At 40.1% G+C, this 23271-nt stretch overlaps 1 protein-coding gene across 1 annotated transcript; it reads left to right on the top strand.

Annotated features, from left to right (window-relative positions):
• Positions 1-3: 3 nt before the first annotated feature.
• On the top strand, positions 4-22916 carry LOC138945790 (cysteine protease ATG4B-like). The gene is made up of 12 exons (XM_070317299.1): positions 4-59; positions 764-871; positions 1292-1363; positions 2110-2208; positions 3076-3174; positions 4040-4112; positions 4950-5029; positions 10801-11045; positions 11581-11659; positions 13829-13977; positions 15851-16010; positions 19750-22916. Exons 1-12 carry the CDS (start codon positions 14-16, stop codon positions 19824-19826), a joined length of 1287 nt encoding a protein of 428 aa, XP_070173400.1. The 5' UTR covers positions 4-13; the 3' UTR covers positions 19827-22916.
• The last annotated feature ends 355 nt before the right edge of the window (positions 22917-23271 follow it).

A 23271-nucleotide genomic window follows, 5' to 3' on the forward strand; every position in this document is an offset into this window, starting at 1 on the left:
CATCCTGTGTGTCATGCGCAGTGCCAATGTTTTGGTTTGCACGGAAATGGATTTTGATGGTAAGGCCTCCCTACCGTTGACTGAATATATTTTTTTCGTACAACAAGAAAAGCAGTTCGAATATTTGTGTACACAAAGTAGAGACTATAAGAAAAATGGATCCTGCAGCGTGTATCCATATTGCTGGGCCTTGATCTTGACTCTGGGGATGTTTCTTTAAGTTCATGTTGCTACTTTCGACAAGGAAAGTGACATCACCAACTTTTATCACATGACTGTCCTGTGGTTATTTCTTTGTTGCTTTCAGTAAGATAAGTTGATGCTAATGTTCTATTTCCTATCTTCTTGTTACAGCTAAAGCCATAAGTTATGGCTAGCTGTATTCAGACGCACAGGGAACGTTTGGCTGTTTCAGTTTTATCCTTTCCTTTCCAAGTCCAATTGTCCTCAATTTCGTCTGTTGTCTCGAAGTTTAATGTGTTTTTGTTAATTTAGTTAGAGTAAACCCCTAAAACCTTGAAGCATTTTGTTGTTCCATTGCTTTAGTTTGCAAAATTCCATCATCGAGCTATGTAGGCAACACTCAGCTTGATGACCTCAGTAATTCTAATCCATATCAATTCTAATGCATATGGTGATGGTTTTTTTCAACGTTACTGTTACTAGTGTTAGCAAGTATTGGTACTCTTTAGAACTGATGGAGTAACATATATATTCACGAGTGTTAATAATCTACCTCCAGATGCATTTCTTCCTTGCGCAGCCAACCTTGCAACGACAACATACGAAAGTGGGCCCTGTCCTAGCGATGAATTCCCACGCACAGCAGAACCTGTCTGCCTCCTGGGCACTATGTACAGTACCCTGCATGGTATATCTACATTTCATTTTAAATACTGACTACTTTATTTTAGGTATACATGTATCATGTATTGCAAAAGATTGAGTTCAGCCTTCTCGCTCTGATCATATCTATACAGTGGAACCCCTTTTTGTTGTTTTTTACCTCCAAAAATCTGAGAAAATCGGGTTGTTACTATTACTATTAGTCTATTAATTGCGATGGGTTTTTGTTTGTTTGCATTGCACTTTGGTGAAAGTGCCTAAAGTACATGGTACATGAATGTGTGTGTGTATGCAAATTGCAATGGTGAACGTGCCATACGTATCTGTATCGTGTGCATGCAGGAGAGACCATGCCTGTACTGTGCTATTGTTTTGGGTGTGTGCGTGCAATGGTAAACAGGCCCATAGTAAATAAGTGCTACATGTAGCATGGTGTGTGTTACAGACATGGAGGAGCTGAAGGATGACATCAGGTCCAGGATATGGTGCACCTACAGGAGGAACTTCCCTGCAATAGGTACACCTGTGTTTCACTTCACTACCTGTGTAGTACACCTGTGTTTCACTTCACTACCTGTGTAGTACACCTGTGTTTCACTTCACTACCTGTGTAGTACACCTGTGTTTCACTTCACTACTTCTGTGGTCAATCTTCATGTCTTTGGCTCGATCTTGCCATCGTGGGATTACATCAATTAGTGATGAAGACACAATGAACAAAGCTCAGTGACAAGCTAGGCATTGTTTGTTTAACTTTAAAGCTGAGGGGTAGCGATGAAACTAAATCAGTGGCTTTTGAAAGAAAGGGGCCACAATGCAGCTCCGGTCCATCTTATAGACTACCCTGGATTACTGTCCCTATGAACATTGAATAGGATCATACACTGATGCGAAAGATGATGATGATGATGATGATGATGATGATGATGATGATGATGATGATGATGAAATAGACAGGTGGGGAGTGCATGTTGAGATGATGATGATGATGATGATGATGATGATGATGATGATGATGATGATGATGATGATGATGATGATTACAGGTAGCAGTGGACAGACAGCTGACACAGGATGGGGGTGCATGTTGAGATGATGATGATGATGATGATGATGATGATGATGATGATGATGATGATGATGATGATGATTACAGGTAGCAGTGGACAGACAGGTGACACAGGATGGGGGTGCATGTTGAGATGATGATGATGATGATGATGATGATGATGATGATGATGATGATGATGATGATGATTACAGGTAGCAGTGGACAGACATGTGACACAGGATGGGGGTGCATGTTGAGATGCGGACAGATGATGCTGGCCCAGACATTAGTCCTCAAACACCTGGGCAAAGGTAAACACAACTAGTCATAGAGTTTAAATGTGTGTGTGTGTGGACTGTAAGCTGTGGATTTTAAAGTGTCCATGGCCATAATTATGAACAAACTCTTACTAATAGCCGCCTCACTTAAATTCTACTTAATTGCTTTTTGTGTTGCCTCTGGTACCTTTTTGTTTTATTATTTGTGACATTTGACATGATACCAAACTGTGGGATGAAGAGAGCCGTGTTTACAGTTACTTTTGATGTAGGTGCTGATTACTGACTGCAGTGACAGACACAGGCTGGGAACTGTATTTTTTAATGATTTAAAATATATATGTATAACTCAGTATTTACACCCCCGGTATAGGGGTGTGTATAGGATTCGGTCGATGTGTTTGTTTGTTTGTGTGTTTGTGTTCGCATATAGATCTCAAGAATGAACGGACCGATCGTCACCAAACTTGGTGAACAGGTTCTATACATTCCTGAGACGGTCCTTACAAAAATTGGGACCAGTCAAACACACGGTTAGGGAGTTATTGGTGGATTAAGATTCTACAAGGACTTGTAGAGGGACATATTAATGGTCAAAGGGAAATAACCTTCTCAGTTGGTGGCAGTGAGAATGGTAAGGACGGGGGTGTTTTTCCTACCTCGGAGGAATTTCTTGTTGATCAATGGTTACAGCTTTAGTCATTAAACATTGAAAGAAGCATGTGCTTTAAGTTTAAATGTATTGGTAAACTTATTTACTGCTGTGACGGATGAGTGTGAAGCATGTTTGAAGCAATTGCTATGAGGAGTACGCTCATTTTTCTGAAAATACACCAAGTTTGTTTAAGAATACTCCAAGTACAAAACAGGGGTTCCCAGGTCTGGATTATTCATTTTCAGATTGGAGATGGCGGTCGGGCAGTGGAAGCAAGAACTACTGGAGACTGCTGCGCATGTTTCAGGACAAGAAGGCTTGTGTCTTCTCCATTCACCAGATAGGTAGGATCCTTACAACTAACACATGCAACCTTTAAATCTTTGTGGGTGTCAGTGTGTGTGTGTGTTCTCCATTCACCAGATAGGTAGGATCCTTACAACTAACACATGCAACGTTTAAATCTTTATGGGTGTCAGTGTGTGTGTGTGTTCTCCATTCACCAGATAGGTAGGATCCTTACAACTAACACATGCAACCTTTAAATCTTTGTGGGTGTCAGTGTGTGTGTGTGTTCTCCATTTACCAGATAGGTAGGATCCTTATAGCTAAAACATGTAAGCTTTAAATCTGTATGGGTGTCAGTGTGTGTGTGTGTGTCCGTTCATTCTTGAGATCTATATGAGATCTATGTGTGACTGTTAGCAAGCACATTTGCATAGACCAATATGTGTTAACGTATCAGTTTTCATTGTTTTCAAGAAATATTTTGCCCATCTGCTAGCATTGTACAACACTTACATAAGCTTTAGAAACAGGACTAAAATTGGTTTGACAATTTAATGAAAGTATTTCTGAAATTGGACAGAGGTTTTTTTTCTGAGCATTTTTTCTGAGCATTTGAGAAATCTCAGAGTGTTAGGTTTGATCCTGAGGCACAAGAATTTTTTAATTATTTTTATTTTGCTGATGAAAATACAGTGGAACACAGTTTAAGTCCCCGCGATTTATTCTTCCCCCCCCCCCCCCCCCCACCCTTTACCCTTTAAAAACATAATTGGTCTTTCAGGGGTTTTGTTCATAGCTTCAGTATATTTACCTATATTTTAATGCTCCCTCCTTTTTAAGACGTGATTTTTTTCTCGGATATTTATGGTAAAGGGAGGTCAAATCGTCATTACTGGAATTGTTTTTCTCCCTGTGTTGCAGCCTCCATGGGAGAGTCCGAAGGAAAAGCCGTCGGTCAGTGGTTTGGACCCAACACAATTGCTCAGGTGCTAAAGTGAGTTCTCGTCTATTTTCACAATCAAAACACAAGCAAGTTTACTATTTGGAATGATTACTTTTCGACAAAACTAGACAAAATTCACAAGTAAATGGACCCAATGGGCTTTATGGTTAACAGACAAACAAATAATTATGAGAAAAATGAAACAAATCAAAGAAACTTGTTTTGGGGGATTGAGGATTGTGGAACGTTTGCAGACAATCTGTTTTTTAATTTTTTTAAATTTTGTTATCTAGTTTTCTCTGACTCCTGTTTAGACTTTTTGTTTGTGTAAATAGCCACATAGTGAGGATAAAGAGTCTTTGTTTGTGTAAATAGCCACATAGTGAGGATAAAGAGTCTTTGTTTGTGTAAATAGCCACATAGTGAGGATAAAGAGTCTTTGTCTAGGATGGGGGTAACAAAAAATGTTTTGGTATTTTAATGGTAAAAGTCTTGAAATGCTGGAAATCAATTCAGCAACCAGTCATACCTACCGGTTGATCGTTCATTTGATCAGTTTGTGCAAACAGACGTTATACAATCACTGTCTTTTAGACTTTGCGCGACAGGTTGGTGGAGTGGGCGGTTACTGTCACAGCCATGACTTGTATGTAGTAAAGTGTGGAGTTTGATAACCATGGCGATCACTGCTTTATGTGTTGTCAAGGATACCAGGATCAAATGGAGCCAAGTGTGCGCGACATTGAGGAAGAAAGGCTTGAGTTTTGAATTCCAATTAAAACAAAATTAATTTTTCAGTGAAGCCGGCATTGTTCATATTGAATATATATAATGAGAAAGAAAAATGAATTTTTTTATTGATTTAATTTTCCTCCTATTTGTGTGCAGACGAATAGTCGGTTACGATGAGTGGAGTAGTCTTGCCATTCACGTTGCCCTGGACAACGCAGTCATTGAACAAGAGATCAGTAAGTCAGTAGCACTGATGCAACCATCTCCACTTTCTCCCTGGCCAACCTTTCTCATTGGATATATACATGTATACGCATGACTGAAATCATGCTTCCACATCAAATTCAAGAGGTGCACTTACTTCAGGGAGACAACAATCAGTTTCTTGCATGTGAAGGAAATTAATGGTGAAAATTTTATAGATTTTACCCCAAAATCTCAATTATGTCCAAAATGTGCACTGAGACTGAGTGGGGAGCATTTTGCAAAGTACATGAAGCATATTTCTAATTTGAAATACCTTTTTTTCTGAATGAATATGACCCCATGAGTGTCAAGTACCAAAGGGTGATTATCAGTATTTGGGGGGGAGGGGGGGGGGGGGGGGGGGGGGACAGTCAAGAGTGGAGTTTGTGCGAAATCAACAAGGCCGGTGAGAAAGGCTGGCCGGGGAGAAACTTGAGATCATTACACTGGAGTTCTTCTTCTTCTTCAGCGTTGCCTCAGATTTCCAGTCTACTATGCTCTTACCTGTATGTGTGCAAGCAGGCACCATAGAGATATGAACAACAGTTTTCAGTTTGACTTGGAAGCACATCATAAGATAAGATAAGAAAACTTTAAATGTCCATTTTCATTTTACATAAACCTGGACATTTGTCTTTTAGCATCACATAAACACACGAATCATGGGAATGACTTCTGTTTTGTTGAGAACAACTGGGTGCAGAGGGGAATAGAACCTGTCTATAATGAACAATAGAACCTGTCTATAATGAACAATAGAACCTGTCTATAATGAACAATAGAGCCTGTCTATAATGAACAATAGAGCCTGTCTATAATGAACAATATAACCTGTTTATAATGAACAATAGAACCTGTCTACAATGAACAATAGAACCTGTCTATAATGAACAATAGAGCCTGTCTATAATGAACAATAGAACCTGTCTATAATGAACAATAGAACCTGTCTACAATGAACAATAGAACCTGTCTATAAAGAACAATAGAACCTGTCTATAAAGAACAATAGAACCTGTCTATAATGAACAATAGAACCTGTTTATAGTGAACAATAGAACCAGTCTATAAAGAACAATAGAACCTGTCTATAGTGAACAATAGAACCTGTCTATAATGAACAATAGAACCTGTCTATAGTGAACAATAGAACCTGTCTATAATGAACAATAGAACCAGTCTGTAATGAACAATAGAACCTGTCTGTAATGAACAATAGAACCTGTCTATAAAGAACAATAGAACATGTCTATGATGAACAATAGAACCTGTCTATAGTGAACAATAGAACCTGTCTATAAAGAACAATAGAACCTGTCTATAGTGAACAATAGAACCAGTCTATAAAGAACAATAGAACCTGTCTATAGTGAACAATAGAACCTGTCTATAATGAACAATAGAACCTGTCTATAATGAACAATAGAACCTGTCTGTAATGAACAATAGAACCTGTCTATAATGAACAATAGAACCTGTCTATAATGAACAATAGAACCTGTCTACAATGAACAATAGAACCTGTCTAATGAACAATAGAACCTGTCTATAATGAACAATAGAACCTGTCTATAATGAACAATAGAACCTGTCTACAATGAACAATAGAACCTGTCTATCGTGAACAATAGAACCTGACTAATGAACAATAGAACCTGTCTATAATGAACAATAGAACCTGTCTATAATGAACAATAGAACCTGTCTATAATGAACAACAGAACCTGTCTAACGAACAATAGAACCTGTCTATAATGAACAATAGAACCTGTCTACAATGAACAATAGAACCTGTCTATCGTGAACAATAGAACCTGTCTAATGAACAATAGAACCTGTCTATAATAAATCAATAGAACCTGTCTATAATGAACAATAGAACCTGTCTATAATGAACAATACAACCTGTCTATAATGAACAACAGAACCTGTCTAATGAACAATACAACCTGTCTATAATGAACAATAGAACCTGTCTATCGTGAACAATAGAACCTGTCTATAGTGAACAATAGAACCTGTCTATAATGAACAATAGAACCTGTCTATAATGAACAATAGAACCTGTCTACAATGAACAAAAGAACCTGTCTATAGTGAACAATAGAACCTGTCTATAATGAACAAAAGAACCTGTCTATTATGAACAATAGAACATGTCTATAATGAACAATAGAACCTGTCTATAATGAACAATAGAACCTGTCTACAATGAACAATAGAACCTGTCTATAATGAACAATAGAACCTGTCTATAATGAACAATAGAACCTGTCTATCGTGAACAATAGAACCTGTCTATAATGAACAATAGAACCTGTCTATCATGAACAATAGAACCAGTCTATAATGAACAATAGAACCAGTCTATAATGAACAATAGAACCTGTCTATAATGAACAATAGAACCTGTCTAATGAACAATAGAACCTGTCTATAATGAACAATAGAACCTGTCTAATGAACAATAGAACCTGTCTATAATGAACAATAGAACCTGTCTATCATGAACAATAGAACCAGTCTATAATGAACAATAGAACCAGTCTATAATGAACAATAGAACCTGTCTATAATGAACAATAGAACCTGTCTAATGAACAATAGAACCTGTCTATAATTATGAACAATAGAACATGTCTATAATGAACAATAGAACCTGTCTATAATGAACAATAGAACCTGTCTACAATGAACAATAAAGCCTGTCTATAATGAACAATAGAACCTGTCTATAATGAACAATAGAACCTGTCTACAATGAACAATAGAACCTGTCTATAATGAACAATAGAACCTGTCTACAATGAACAATAGAACCTGTCTATAGTGAACAATAGAACCTGTCTATCGTGAACAATAGAACCTGTCTAATGAACAATAGAACCTGTCTATAATGAACAATAGAACCTGTCTACAATGAACAATAGAACCTGTCTATCGTGAACAATAGAACCTGTCTAATGAACAATAGAACCTGTCTATAATAAATCAATAGAACCTGTCTATAATGAACAATAGAACCTGTCTATAATGAACAATAGAACCTGTCTATAATGAACAACAGAACCTGTCTAATGAACAATAGAACCTGTCTACAATGAACAATAGAACCTGTCTACAATGAACAATAGAACCTGTCTATAGTGAACAATAGAACCTGTCTAATGAACAATAGAACCTGTCTATAATGAACAATAGAACCTGTCTATAATGAACAATAGAACCTGTCTATAGTGAACAATAGAACCTGTATGTAATGAACAATAGAACCTGTCTATAATGAACAATAGAACCTGTCTAATGAACAATTGAACCTGTCTATAATGAACAATTGAACCTGTCTATAATGAACAATAGAACCTGTCTATGACGAACAATAGAACCTGTCTATAACGAACAATAGAACCTGTCTATAATGAACAATAGAACCTGTCTATAGTGAACAATAGAACCTGTATATAATGAACAATAGAACCTGTCTAATGAACAATTGAACCTGTCTATAATGAACAATAGAACCTGTCTATAAAGAACAATAGAACCTGTCTATAATGAACAATAGAACCTGTCTAATGAACAATAGAACCTGTCTATAAAGAACAATAGAACCTGTCTATAATGAACAATAGAACCTGTCTAATGAACAATAGAACCTGTCTAACGAACAATAGAACCTGTCTATAATGAACAATAGAACCTGTCTATAGTGAACAATAGAACCTGTCTATAATGAACAATAGAACCTGTCTATAGTGAACAATAGAACCTGTCTAACGAACAATAGAACCTGTCTATAATGAACAATAGAACCTGTCTATAGTGAACAATAGAACCTGTCTATAATGAACAATAGAACCTGTCTAATGAACAATAGAACCTGTCTATAATGAACAATAGAACCTGTCTATCATGAACAATAGAACCTGTCTATAATGAACAATAGAACCTGTCTATAATGAACAATAGAACCTGTCTATAATGAACAATAGAACCTGTCTACAATGAACAATAGAACCTGTCTATCGTGAACAATAGAACCTGACTAATGAACAATAGAACCTGTCTATAATGAACAATAGAACCTGTCTATAATGAACAATAGAACCTGTCTATAATGAACAACAGAACCTGTCTAACGAACAATAGAACCTGTCTATAATGAACAATAGAACCTGTCTACAATGAACAATAGAACCTGTCTATCGTGAACAATAGAACCTGTCTAATGAACAATAGAACCTGTCTATAATAAATCAATAGAACCTGTCTATAATGAACAATAGAACCTGTCTATAATGAACAATACAACCTGTCTATAATGAACAACAGAACCTGTCTAATGAACAATACAACCTGTCTATAATGAACAATAGAACCTGTCTATCATGAACAATAGAACCTGTCTATAATGAACAATAGAACCTGTCTATAATGAACAATAGAACCTGTCTATAATGAACAATAGAACCTGTCTATAATGAACAATAGAACCTGTCTACAATGAACAAAAGAACCTGTCTATAGTGAACAATAGAACCTGTCTATAATGAACAAAAGAACCTGTCTATTATGAACAATAGAACCTGTCTATAGTGAACAATAGAACCTGTCTATAATGAACAATAGAACCTGTCTATAGTGAACAATAGAACCTGTCTAACGAACAATAGAACCTGTCTATAATGAACAATAGAACCTGTCTATAGTGAACAATAGAACCTGTCTATAATGAACAATAGAACCTGTCTAATGAACAATAGAACCTGTCTATAATGAACAATAGAACCTGTCTATCATGAACAATAGAACCTGTCTATAATGAACAATAGAACCTGTCTATAATGAACAATAGAACCTGTCTATAATGAACAATAGAACCTGTCTATAATGAACAATAGAACCTGTCTATAATGAACAATAGAACCTGTCTATAATGAACAATAGAACCTGTCTATAATGAACAATAGAACCTGTCTAATGAACAATTGAACCTGTCTATAATGAACAATAGAACCTGTCTATAAAGAACAATAGAACCTGTCTATAATGAACAATAGAACCTGTCTAATGAACAATAGAACCTGTCTATAATGAACAATAGAACCTGTCTATGATGAACAATAGAACCTGTCTATAATGAACAATAGAACCTGTCTATAATGAACAATAGAACCTGTCTATAATGAACAATAGAACCAGTCTATAATGAACAATAGAACCTGTCTAATGAACAATAGAACCTGTCTATAATGAACAATAGAACCTGTCTAATGAACAATAGAACCTGTCTATAATGAGCAATAGAACCAGTCTATAATGAACAATAGAACCTGTCTATAATGAACAATAGAACCTGTCTATAATGAACAATAGAACCTGTCTATAATGAACAATAGAACCTGTCTACAATGAACGTTAGAACCTGTCTATAATGAACAATAGCGCCTGTCTATAATGAACAATAGAACCTGTCTATAACGAACACCCAAGGGACCGACCAAAAGGGGTTGTTATAAACAGGTGGCTGTTGTCAAAATGGAAGTTTCTAGAAAAAATATCATCCGCGATTCCTTTGGGGTGGTCTTTGTGGGCAATTGGTCGTTATCAAAAGTTTGTTGTTAGGGTAGGTCCGACTGTATGTAATAAGGGTTAATGGCTTCTGATTATTGTACATCTGGTGTTGATCATTGTGCAAATAACATTTTCCCTAAAACACAGCTGAAAAGACATTTTCAAAAAAAGGTTATGTGATTTTCAGGAGAGCTGTGCGGTAAATGTGGAAACAAGGAACAGTCGTCTGCCACAGTGAATGGCGACGGCCGACAAGTGGGGGCACAGAAGTTTTCACGCTTCGTTAACGACCCCATACCCAAGGCCAGCAAGTCAGAGAGGCCGCCTGAAGGGCAGGCAGAAAGTCAAGGTCACTGGCAGTCGCTGTTGTTGATAATTCCACTTCGTCTTGGACTCACAGACATCAACCCTATTTACTTTGAGGCATTGAAGGTTAGAGTGAGAGAGAGAGAGAATGAGTGAGTGAGAGAGTGTGTGTGTGTGTTCTCTCAGGGTTAAGTTGTGTATGCACTTAAGTCTGGTGTGGGAAACACATGTAAAATGTTTACGAGGCAGATTAAGGAAGCTTAGATGACGATCCCAAACTTGCCAAGTGACCTTACTCAGTAGCATGCATTTGTGTGCACACACAGATCAGCAGACACATGTATACACACACACACACACACACACACACACACACACACACACACACATGCATGCTAACACACACACACACACACACAGATCAGCAGACACATGTACACACACACAGATCAGCAGACACATGTACACACACACACACACACACACACACACACACACACACACACACACACACACACACACACACACACACACACACACACATGGACTATTCATAATTGAACACGAATAACAGGAAACACTGTGAAAGAATCTTATCAAGACAGAGAGAACGGTTTATTGGGGCACGTTCTCACATTTCTATCATTGCCTTTGTCATCAGAAGTGTCTGAGTCTGCCGCACTCAGTGGGGATCATCGGAGGCAAGCCCAACCATGCGCACTGGTTCATCGGTTATGTGGGTGAGTCATACAGGATAACGATAAGGCCAAAAAAGAAAAATTGTCTGTTTCTGGTAACATGGCTAAAAAAAATAGGGTCGGTAGGTAGGGATTTTTTTATTTTTTATTTTTTTAAAATTTTTTTTTTTACTCCAAATGTAGACCAATAAAACTAACTTTAAAAATCGCGCAAAGAGACTGGATTCACTATACATAGAGACAAGACACTCAACACATTTACAAATCGTCAGCGGACTTTCGTTTTCACACGTTTTTGTTGTTCATTTCTCACCCTGTCCTTTACCACCAAAAAAAAAAAAAAATTTTGAGTTTGGAAAAAAAAAGTTTAAGGTCGGCGCCGAAATTTAGGGTCGGTCGGGTGACCAGAAACAGACATTTTTTTTTTTGTGTGCCTAAGATGTCACATAGTCCTGTCAGGTAACCCCCATGAAATTTCGGGCTCTTTTCTCACCGGGGAAAGCGAGCTGCCATCCTTTTTGAGTCACTTGAGAAAAAGTGACTCTATGTAATCGGTCAGTGTTAGTCTGTCCGGCCAGCCGTCCGGCCGGCCATCCGGCCGGCCGTCCGTAGACACCACCTTAACGTTGGACTTTTCTCGGAAACTATCAAAGCGATCGGGCTCATATTTTGTTTAGTCGTGACCTCCAATGACCTCTACACTTTAACGATGGTTTCGTTGACCTTTGACCTTTTTCAAGGTCACAGGTCAGCGTCAAAGGAAAAATTAGACATTTTATATCTTTGACAAAGTTCATCGGATGTGATTGAAACTTTGTAGGATTATTCTTTACATCAAAGTATTTACATCTGTAGCCTTTTACGAACGTTATCAGAAAAACAAGGGAGATAACTAGCCTTTTCTGTTCGGCAACACACAACTTAACGTTGGGCTTTTCTCGGAAACTATAAAAGTGACCGGGCTCAAATTTTATGTGAACGTGACTCATTGTGTTGTGAATAGCAATTTCTTCCTGTCCATCTGATGCCTCATATAATATTCAGAACTGCGAAAGTGACTCGATCGAGCGTTTGCTCTTCTTGTTAAAAAAAAATCTTACGAAGGTTACGGGTGGTAAATGCGATGTCTTTTTTGCATAATTTATGTCAGATCGCGAGAGATGTCAGAACGTTGATGTCACGAACACAGAATTCTTGTCACAAGTAAAGCATTGAAGGAATGAAGCAGAGAATTCTTGTCACAAGTAAAGCATTGAAGCAGACATGGGAGGGAGTCTGAAAACTCCATTTTGACTGAAATGAATAACAGTGAGCGAAGCTGTAGTTTATACCGACTTCTAATCCCTTCAATGTCGCAGTACATATGTCGGGCAAATGTTTGCAATGATGGAACAGTCAAAGACTCCAACAAGGGAAACAACTGCTGTACATTGCCCTAGTGCAAGATGATGACCTCCCCTGGAGACAATTGTTTGCAATTTAGTCTAATTATTATACCTTTGCATAATATGATTTTTTAACTAAACTCTTCCGGTAGTCAAGGAGCTAAGGGGTGAATTTGACTGACATAAACACAAAAACCCTTCTGCTAAGGCTTTAAAGCTTACAGTGATTGTAAATTTACATAAACATCTCCGAGTGCCTTGAAGAATGAAGAACATATGAGCTTGCAGCAGTCATCCTTTATGAGGGTGAAAGTCACTTTTCATTTCAATGCTTGATTGTTATTCTCTCCAGTGCCAGGACATTGCTTCCGCATAACTCACTTATTTTTGTTGCCCACAACATATGAATTTGGAGAGGTTTTGTCCCTTTGTTTCTCACATTCCTTGTCTGAGGAAGGCCTGTATTCTAGCATGAACAAGAACCATATGTGACCCTCCACCACGGAATGAGTCGCATGTCACCTTTGCATGATTTTCTTGTTTTTTTACATTTTCCTAAAGAGTTTGTTATGCTCTATCCAGTGGTGAAAACCGTTTTTAGAAAAGAGTGAAAACTGTTTGAATTATAAGCCTGTGACTAAGGTGACCCTCACACTGTTACCAGACACTCCCCCGGACTTATAGTAAGCCTAGCGCAGAACTGCGCGAGGGGACATGCGACTCATTCCGTGGTGGAGGCTCACATATGAAGGAGAGTTGGTATTTGAAAGTTGTGTTAGTGTTACCAAACATTGCAGACACGTGTATGAGATGTCCTCTGCGGCAGGTGACGAGCTGGTTTACCTTGACCCCCACACCTCGCAACCTGCCTGTGACCTTGACGACCCCGAGGAAAGGTCGGCGGGCGATGAGAGCTACCACTGCCGCTTTCCCTCTCGTATGAACATGTCTCGACTTGACCCCTCCATAGCTGTGGTCAGTATGTCTGTCTGTCCAACTGGTCAAACAATCCCTCTTGCATGATGATGTTGCACTTTGACAGTCGTGGTCAGTAATCTTGGGTTGACCAGCGTCCTGTTGTAACCTTACAATTAGATTGCAAATCAGTTTCTTTGAAGCTGAAAGTTGTTGCAGAATGCATATTTTGTTGTGCTTGATATAGTGCTGGGATATATATTTTTTACACACTCATTTTTATACACTCAGTGTACTAATCAGCTCTTTCTTGGAGCAAAAGCCCTCAGTTTTCAAGAGCCCATTTAGTTAGGACTCATGATGTTCCTTTAGTTAGAAATCAATGACGAGGATTTCAATTAATTTATTCATTTGTATATTTATGTATTTGTTGTGTTTAAAGACTTTTAGTGCTTAGAATCTGAAACCGGTCAAACAAACTCAATTCTTATGATGTTTTTCAATTTTTTCATGTCACTCATTACCAGATGATGCAGGTAAAATACTTGTTAAAAATCAATGGGATCTGATTTAGAAAATGCAATCACACACAGGGTGTGAAAAGCAATGGGATGTATACAGTGCTTCCCTCCCTTTCCAGCAATCACACACAGGGTGTGAAAAGCAATGGGATGTATACAGTGCTTCCCTCCCTTTCCAGCAATCACACACAGGGTGTGAAAAGCAATGGGATGTATACAGTGCTTCCCTCCCTTTCCAGCAATCACACACAGGGTGTGAAAAGCAATGGGATGTATACAGTGCTTCCCTCCCTTTCCAGCAATCACACACAGGGTGTGAAAAGCAAAGGGATGTATACAGTGCTTCCCTCCCTTTCCAACAATCACACACAGGGTGTGAAAGGCAATGGGGTGTATACAGTGCTTCCCTCCCTTTCCAGCAATCACACACAGGGTGTGAAAAGCAATGGGATGTATACACTGCTTCCCTCCCTTTCCAGCAATCACACACAGGGTGTGACAAGCAATGGGATGTATACACTGCTTCCCTCCCTTTCCAGCAATCACACACAGGGTGTGAAAAGCAATGGGATGTATACACTGCTTCCCTCCCTTTCCAGCAATCACACACAGGGTGTGAAAAGCAATGGGATGTATACACTGCTTCCCTCCCTTTCCAGCAATCACACACAGGGTGTGAAAAGCAATGGGATGTATACACTGCTTCCCTCCCTTTCCAGCAATCACACACAGGGTGTGACAAGCAATGGGATGTATACACTGCTTCCCTCCCTTTCCAGCAATCACACACAGGGTGTGAAAAGCAATGGGATGTATACACTGCTTCCCTCCCTTTCCAGCAATCACACACAGGGTGTGAAAAGCAATGGGGTGTATACACTGCTTCCCTCCCTTTCCAGCAATCACACACAGGGTGTGAAAAGCAATGGGATGTATACACTGCTTCCCTCCCTTTCCAGCAATCACACACAGGGTGTGACAAGCAATGGGATGTATACACTGCTTCCCTCCCTTTCCAGCAATCACACACAGGGTGTGAAAAGCAATGGGATGTATACACTGCTTCCCTCCCTTTCCAGCAATCACACACAGGGTGTGAAAAGCAATGGGATGTATACACTGCTTCCCTCCCTTTCCAGCAATCACACACAGGGTGTGAAAGGCAATGGGATGTATACACTGCTTCCCTCCCTTTCCAGCCCTCCAAGAACCTGAGAGAAGCAGGTCTTAACAGGGAGGGAGTCTTAAAACAGGGCTCATTTTAAAGATGTTATGAAGAGTAAATCGAAAAAATCAAGTTCTTAAAAAGGGGTAAGTCTTAAAAGGGGGGTTCCACTGTACTGGGTACAGGTAATCACCAAATGCCATTCAAAACTGGTGTCATTTGTTCTCTCCCCTTGTTCTCCTCATAGGGCTTCTTCTGTGATACTGAGAAAGACTTTGATGACCTGTGCAAGTCACTGCGAGCGTTCGCTGAGCGAAACAAGGACATGATGTTTGAGATTTGCAAGGACCGGCCGCCTCACCTCCAGTACAACTTCGACACTGTCAAGCCCACACTCAGAAAATCAGGTACATGGAGTCCTTTTAGGCTACGTGTGTGTGTGTGTGTGTGTCTGTCTGTCTGTCTCTGGCAAAAGGGTCTTTCCTGGCAAAATTGTATAGGCATAGATAAAAATGTCCACCAAAATACCCGTGTGACTTGGAATAATAGGCCGTGAAAAGTAGGATATGCGCCGAAATGGCTGCGATCTGCTGGCCGATGTGAATGCATGATGTATTGTGTAAAAAAATTCCATCTCACACGACATAAATAAATCCCTGCATTATGTCCTGCTGTCCGAGTTGTGAAACAACGTGGGGGCGAGTTTGCAAATGTACTGATGCAAAGAATTGTCAATCCTTTTTGGGTTGATGTTTTTAAACATTATAAAAAAGTGTGTAACAAATGTATTCCATCTTCTTTTCATGACTTTGTATCTGAATGTCTTTTTTATAATATCAATATATGCAGAGACAAGAAGGTGTTGTTTCTTAGAAGCTGGGCACATTGTGGTATTGTTTCTGTTGGTCACTTGCTGAAGGAAGATGGATTTTTGACCTATGATGAATTTAGCAGAAAATACCCAAATGTGACTGTTAATTTTTTGTTATATCAAGGAATAGTACGGGCTGTTAAGAAGTATCAATGTAAGCTAGAAATTGACTTTTGTGATAACTTTGTGGTAAGTGACCCATGTGTCTGGCAGTGCTTGGCCAGTGGTGGTTCTAAACATGTCTATGGATATTTGATTAAGAATACTGATCCTCTGAAATGTATTGAAAAGTGGACAGCTGCACTAAACTGTAATGTAGATGTCAATAAGGTTTTTCTAAAAATTAAAAGAACAACTGAGGACGTATGTCTCAGATGGTTTCAGTATAGACTGATATGTAGAGGTTACATGCCGAGTCTCAGTGATTATCAAAAATAATGGTCGAAGTTAGCGGATCATGAAAAATGCGAGCTTTAGCGAGCTTTTTCATGACCGCGAACTGAGACCATTATTTTTGATAATCACTGAGACGAGGTGTGTAACCTCTTTATTCCTCCTTTCTTCAGTTATTCAAAGAAAAGAGGAGTTTTTTTGCGAAAGTTTGATCGAATCCTATTCTCTCAACCAGTCAACCTGCGCAGGCGATCGATTAATGCGCGGTTGTATAGTTCCGTGCAAATCATTCCATTCTGTTAACACTTCTTGTCAGTTTTCCTATTTTAGGCTAAAATCAAGTACACAGATATGCTGTTATTCTGCTGTGGCGGCAAAGGCAGATATTGTGTGTTCTGTATATGTTTTGGTATCGCTTAGGGTAATGTTTTTTTCGTCAAATGGGACTAGCAGACGAACTTTTGCACCCGTGTTCCAACGTTAAAAACTGTATGAAGTTCAGTTTTCCGGGGAAAATAGTGTTCATACTCTATGTTGTTTAAATTGATGAGATGTGTGCATTTGGTTGCGTGTGATCTGTTTATTAAATGAAATATTGTTGAAAACTGACCGTCGGATTGCAGTCTGTTGTCGAAGGAACTGAGTGAAAAGAAGGGGAACTACTCTTGTCGCTAGACAAAGTATGAGTTACTTGCCTTGGGAAATTGCTTGTGATGAACGGCTTGAGCCACGGCAGATGAGATTCAGAAAACAACCGAACTCATGGATTTTATATGGAGATTCATGTGTTCAGGCCTGTAGTTGTTAATTTAAATGCGGTATGTTTGTATTGTTTGCTCCAGAGATGTATACTTCGTACATTAGAGCGTTCTGAACTTTTCAGTCGCAAAAAGTAGTACCGAAACAGAACAACCTCTCAACCCATTGCACTATCGAGGATTCAGGCTGTTGCTGGGTCGTTATTTGTTTGGTTGCTGGGTCATTATCGAAAAATAACTACCCCTACAAGTTTACAGAGGTAAAGAAGCAGAGGGGGGAATAAATAGAATTATACCCACCCAGCGTTTTTTGCATCTGAGAAAAATTGTTGAATCTCCTATTTGTACTTTCTGCGGACAGCAGGAGGAAACACTAGAACATCTTTTTTGGGACTGTATAAAAACACAGGCCTTTTGGAATGATTTCCTCCAGTGGATGCGAGACAATTTTGTACATTGTACTAATGTTAGACTGTATAAGCAACTTATTATCTGTGGCTACCAAACAAACTGTGTGACGGACAAAACCTTTGATTTGTTCCTTCTAATCGCAAAATACCACATTTATACATCTAAAATACGTGCGACCGGCCCCCATTTTCAGGTTCTTGTTTTAACTCTAAAACAAAGATTTTTGGCAGAGAAGCACAATGCATTGATTAACAATGAGTTAACTTCTTTCAACAGAAACTGGAATCTGTACAGGCATGCGATTGAATGATTTTATTTATTTTTTTTTTTTTTATTTTTTAATTTTTTTAGCCTGGTCACCGCTCGCTATCCTCTTCCTCTTCTTTCCCTGATCCTTACTCTCTTCTGTCACTCTTCTTTCTTCCTCTCTCTTTTCTCTCTATCCTTTTTGTACTGTCTGTTTATATGTATGTGTGTAAGTGATATGGTTGAGATGGCCTCAACTGGATATTTGCTATTTTCGTTACCCTATGTAGATTGTTTGTGATCTGTCTTATGTTATATTGTCTGGAAAAGAAAAAAGAATAATAAAAAAAAAAAAAAAAAAAAAATCCCTGCGCCTTGAATATGTGCGCGATATAAATTGCATAAAATAAAAAAAAATAAAAAATAAAAAATAAATCCCTGCGCTTAGAACTGTACCCACGGAATACGCGCGATATAAGCCTCATGTTGATTGATTGATTGATTGATTGTATGTGTGTGTGTGTGTGTGTTTCTGTCTGTCTGTGTCTCTGTTTGTGTGTGTGTGTGTGTGTGTGTGTGTGTGTGTGTCTGCCTGTGTGTGTGTGTGGGTGTGTGTCATTTCTCAGTTAGTAACACCCTTTTCCTCATGCCTATGGAGGTCAGAAACTGCCTAGTTGGGCAGGCCAAGATTTTATTTTTTTAAATTTCATTTTTATTTGGCACTTCAGTATCTCCTCTACACTGACTTAGCTGCTAAGGAGTCTTCCAGCAAGTCGTTTATGAAATATATTGTGAACAAGCCACTAGAGGCTTTTATTTTTACAAAATTAGTTCATTGATAAATGTCCAGTGTGCACACAGAGCAGCCAGGCTGTTCATGTTTACAGTTTAGGTATGTGACCAAGTGGAGGAATGTTCTTCTCTCATGTAACACGTCTGGCCAGATCGGATGTGGTGAGCTGAACTGTTTACAGTTTAGGTATGTGACCAAGTGGAGGAATGTTCTTCTCATGTAAAAAGTCTGGCCAGATCGGATGTGGTGAGCTGAACTGTTTACAGTTAGGTATGTGACCAAGTGGAGGAATGTTCTTCTCTCATGTAAAAAGTCTGGCCAGATCGGATGTGGTGAGCTGAACTGTTTACAGTTAGGTATGTGACCAAGTGGAGGAATGTTCTTCTCTCATGTAACAAATCTGGCCAGATCGGATGTGGTGAGCTGAACTGTTTACACGGAAAGGTGTGTGTCTCTAACAGCTCAGGAACTTTTATTTTAAACTTACCTGGTTTGTTATTATTTAGCAGGTCAGCAGCTTCCATATTTGATGCATTGATCAATTTCTTGTGCAGCAGGTCTGTAATGTCTTTGATTATGTTACACTATGGTAATAGCTTCTTCTAGCTGTCACAAATAAATATTGATGAGTTGCAATGAATATTGATGAGTTGCATATTTACCCTGCGATAAAGGTGGGGCGGCGGCAGCAGCCAGGATGTCAGATGCTTCGGGAAGCAGCGTGGACGAAGAAGAGTTTGAAATTATCTGAGACAGCCCTCGACCCTACCCACATCTCTTCTGCTGGGGGGAAATCTCATCACAATGTCACGTCTTTCCATTCCGTGTCCTGGCTCTGGGCCGCACAGTCTAACCGGGAACTGGAGACATTTAGTTCTGTTGGTGCGTGTGAGCTGTTGTCTGCTTGTTACCGTGTTACATGACCAGGAGTGGCATTCAATGAGTGACCACACCGCGCTTTGGAATGGTTATTGTGTGGTTCTGTTGGTGCGTGTGAGCTGTTGTCTGCTTGTTACCGTGTTACATGACCAGGAGTGGCATTCAATGAGTGACCACACCGCGGTTTGGAATGGTTATTGTGTGGTTCTGTTGGTGCGTGTGAACTGTTGTCTGCTTGTTACCGTGTTACATGACCAGGAGTGGCATTCAATGAGTGACCACACCGCGGTTTGGAATGGTTATTATGTGGTTCTGTTGGTGCGTGTGAGCTGTTGTCTGCTTGTTACCGTGTTACATGACCAGGAGTGGCATTCAATGAGTGACCACACCGCGGTTTGGAATGGTTATTATGTGGTTCTGTTGGTGCGTGTGAGCTGTTGTCTGCTTGTTACCGTGTTACATGACCAGGAGTGGCATTCAATGAGTGACCACACCGCGGTTTGGAATGGTTATTATGTGGTTCTGTTGGTGCGTGTGAGCTGTTGTCTGCTTGTTACTGTGTTACATGTCAAGGAGTGGCATTCAATGAGTGACCACACCGCGGTTTGGAATGGTTATTATGTGGTTCTGTTGGTGCGTGTGAACTGTTGTCTGCTTGTTACCGTGTTACATGACCAGGAGTGGCATTCAATGAGTGACCACACCGCGGTTTGGAATGGTTATTATGTGGTTCTGTTGGTGCGTGTGAGCTGTTGTCTGCTTGTTACCGTGTTACATGACCAGGAGTGGCATTCAATGAGTGACCACACCGCGGTTTGGAATGGTTATTATGTGGTTCTGTTGGTGCGTGTGAGCTGTTGTCTGCTTGTTACCGTGTTACATGTCCAGGAGTGGCATTCAATGAGTGACCACACCGCGGTTTGGAATGGTTATTGTGTGGTTCTGTACATGTGCACATTATTGCTGCAGCTGTCTCTTTACATCCAGGTCATAATCTGACTTTCAAGTTCTGCTGCTGCGAAGTTGTGTGTAAAAGGTAACTTCAAATGATCTCACTGACAAAAAAAGAAAGGAAAAAAACAAAAACAAAAACAAACAAACATACAGACATTTCCTGTTTCATGAATAAACAGAACTGACAATGGTCAGTTTTCAGACTGACGTGTAATTACACCATGAAATTGATAGAACAGCTTGAAACGGGCAAGAACCAGCCTAATTCCCTCAAAAGTAACAAAAGTTTCCACCTGGTTTTGTTTTTTTGTTTATTGTTTTTCTTGATCTTTTGGGGATGATCACAGTTGATATGCTTGTTGTAAATACTTTCTCAATGTGTTGAAAAGATGTTGGCTCTAAATTGCACATTTTGAAGCTTGTGATGATGAAGCTGCAATATTATATAACACAGTGGTACCTGTGATGAAAGGACACCTGTTGGATCAGCGGCAAGTGTCCCTACATTGCAGGTGGGCTGTCCTGACAGGTATATTAAGTCAAGGTCATAGACAAGGGGACTGGATAAGTGTATACGTGTGTGCCGGGGTCTGTCTGTGTGTGCCGGGGTCTGTCTGTGTGTGCCAGGGTCTGTCTGTGTGTGCCGGGGTCTGTCTGTGTGTGCCGGGGTCTGTCTGTGTGTGCCAGGGTCTGTCTGTGTGTGCCAGGGTCTGTCTGTGTGTGCCAGGGTCTGTCTGTGTGTGCCGTGGTCTGTCTGTGTGTGCCGGGGTCTGTCTGTGTGTGCCAGGGTCTGTCTGTGTGTGCCGGGGTCTGTCTGTGTGTGCCAGGGTCTGTCTGTGTGTGCCGGGGTCTGTCTGTGTGTGCCGGGGTCTGTCTGTGTGTGCCAGGGTCTGTCTGTGTGTGCCGGGGTCTGTCTGTGTGTGCCAGGGTCTGTCTGTGTGTGCCGGGGTCTGTCTGTGTGTGCCAGGGTCTGTCTGTGTGTGCCAGGGTCTGTCTGTGTGTGCCGGGGTCTGTCTGTGTGTGCCGGGGTCTGTCTGTGTGTGCCGGGGTCTGTCTGTGTGTGCCAGGGTCTGTCTGTGTGTGCCGGGGTCTGTCTGTGTGTGCCGGGGTCTGTCTGTGTGTGCCAGGGTCTGTCTGTGTGTGCCGGGGTCTGTCTGTGTGTGCCAGGGTCTGTCTGTGTGCCGGGGTCTGTCTGTGTGTGCCGGGGTCTGTCTGTGTGTGCCAGGGTCTGTCTGTGTGTGCCAGGGTCTGTCTGTGTGTGCCGGGGTCTGTGTCTGTCTGTGTGTGCCAGGGTCTGTCTGTGTGTGCCAGGGTCTGTCTGTGTGTGCCGGGGTCTGTGTCTGTCTGTGTGTGCCAGGGTCTGTCTGTGTGTGCCGGGGTCTGTCTGTGTGCCCCGGGGTCTGTCTGTGTGTGCCAGGGTCTGTCTGTGTGTGCCAGGGTCTGTCTGTGTGTGCCGGGGTCTGTCTGTGTGTGCCAGGGTCTGTGTCTGTGTGTGCCAGGGTCTGTGTGTGTGTGTGCATAAGTTATAAGTGGTTGCTTGTGCTTGAAATATTGTTGTGGAATTGAGCTTTTAAAATTTGAATTATTTAAATCTTCTGTGTGTGTGTGGGTGTGTTAAAAAGAAATGTTTGAAAAAGTTTGAGTGTTTGCATATGCTATGTGGATGCATGAGTAAAATGCCAGTGAAAGTCTGTGAATATTTTACTGATGGTACCATGTTTCAGTTTTTATTTGTTTGTTATTTCATGAATTTCATTTTCATGTTTTGAAGTTACATCCTAGCATTTTATTGTAACTAAGATCTACTGGGCTTTCATGTAATTATTCAGTCGAAATTGATGTGCTTTGTTCCACCATTGCTTCTTGCTAATCGCTAGCATAATTCTGTCTGAAACTTGAAGATAAGTTCTGTGCTATGCTTCTGTTCATTTTCTGTTCATCTCAAAGCATATGAAGTTACTCGAAATGCAATAAAAAATAATATAGCAAAATAAAAAATCACAATTTTGCTGTTTTTAAAATTTTGTTACACAAGTTTGTGCGACACATGCTGTGACATGAATCTTCTTTCTTATTGTTTCTACAACATTTTCTTCATTTTTCTGTGGCTGTTTAAACTCCCTCCCCCCCCCCCCCCCCCCCCCCCCCCCCCCCCCCCCCTGCATGACGTGTACACACTTGTTTGTTGGTTCATTACGGGTTGTAGGGGAACATAATAATTTGACAAATATTCGATTTATGCAAACTGCACCGACTTTTTGAATTGTATTCTTTGCTTTGAATAAGCATTGTCATTTTGTTTTCATTTCTGTTTGTGATTTGTATATATACAGTCAACCCCCCCCCCCCCCCCCAAAGACTCC

Source organism: Littorina saxatilis, linkage group LG13, assembly GCF_037325665.1.
Source record: "Littorina saxatilis isolate snail1 linkage group LG13, US_GU_Lsax_2.0, whole genome shotgun sequence".
NCBI classification, from domain to species: Eukaryota; Metazoa; Mollusca; class Gastropoda; order Littorinimorpha; family Littorinidae; genus Littorina; species Littorina saxatilis.

What these genes read in the sequence shown, in the direction of transcription:
- LOC138945790 (XM_070317299.1), top strand. Translation starts at nt 14, where the DNA reads ATGCGCAGTGCCAATGTTTTGGTTTGCACGGAAATGGATTTTGATG. An exon ending in CACGGAAATGGATTTTGATG is followed by an intron (nt 60 to 763) that starts GTAAGGCCTCCC and finishes TTCCTTGCGCAG; the next exon opens with CCAACCTTGCAACGACAACA. An exon ending in TTGACCCCTCCATAGCTGTG is followed by an intron (nt 13,978 to 15,850) that starts GTCAGTATGTCT and finishes TTCTCCTCATAG; the next exon opens with GGCTTCTTCTGTGATACTGA.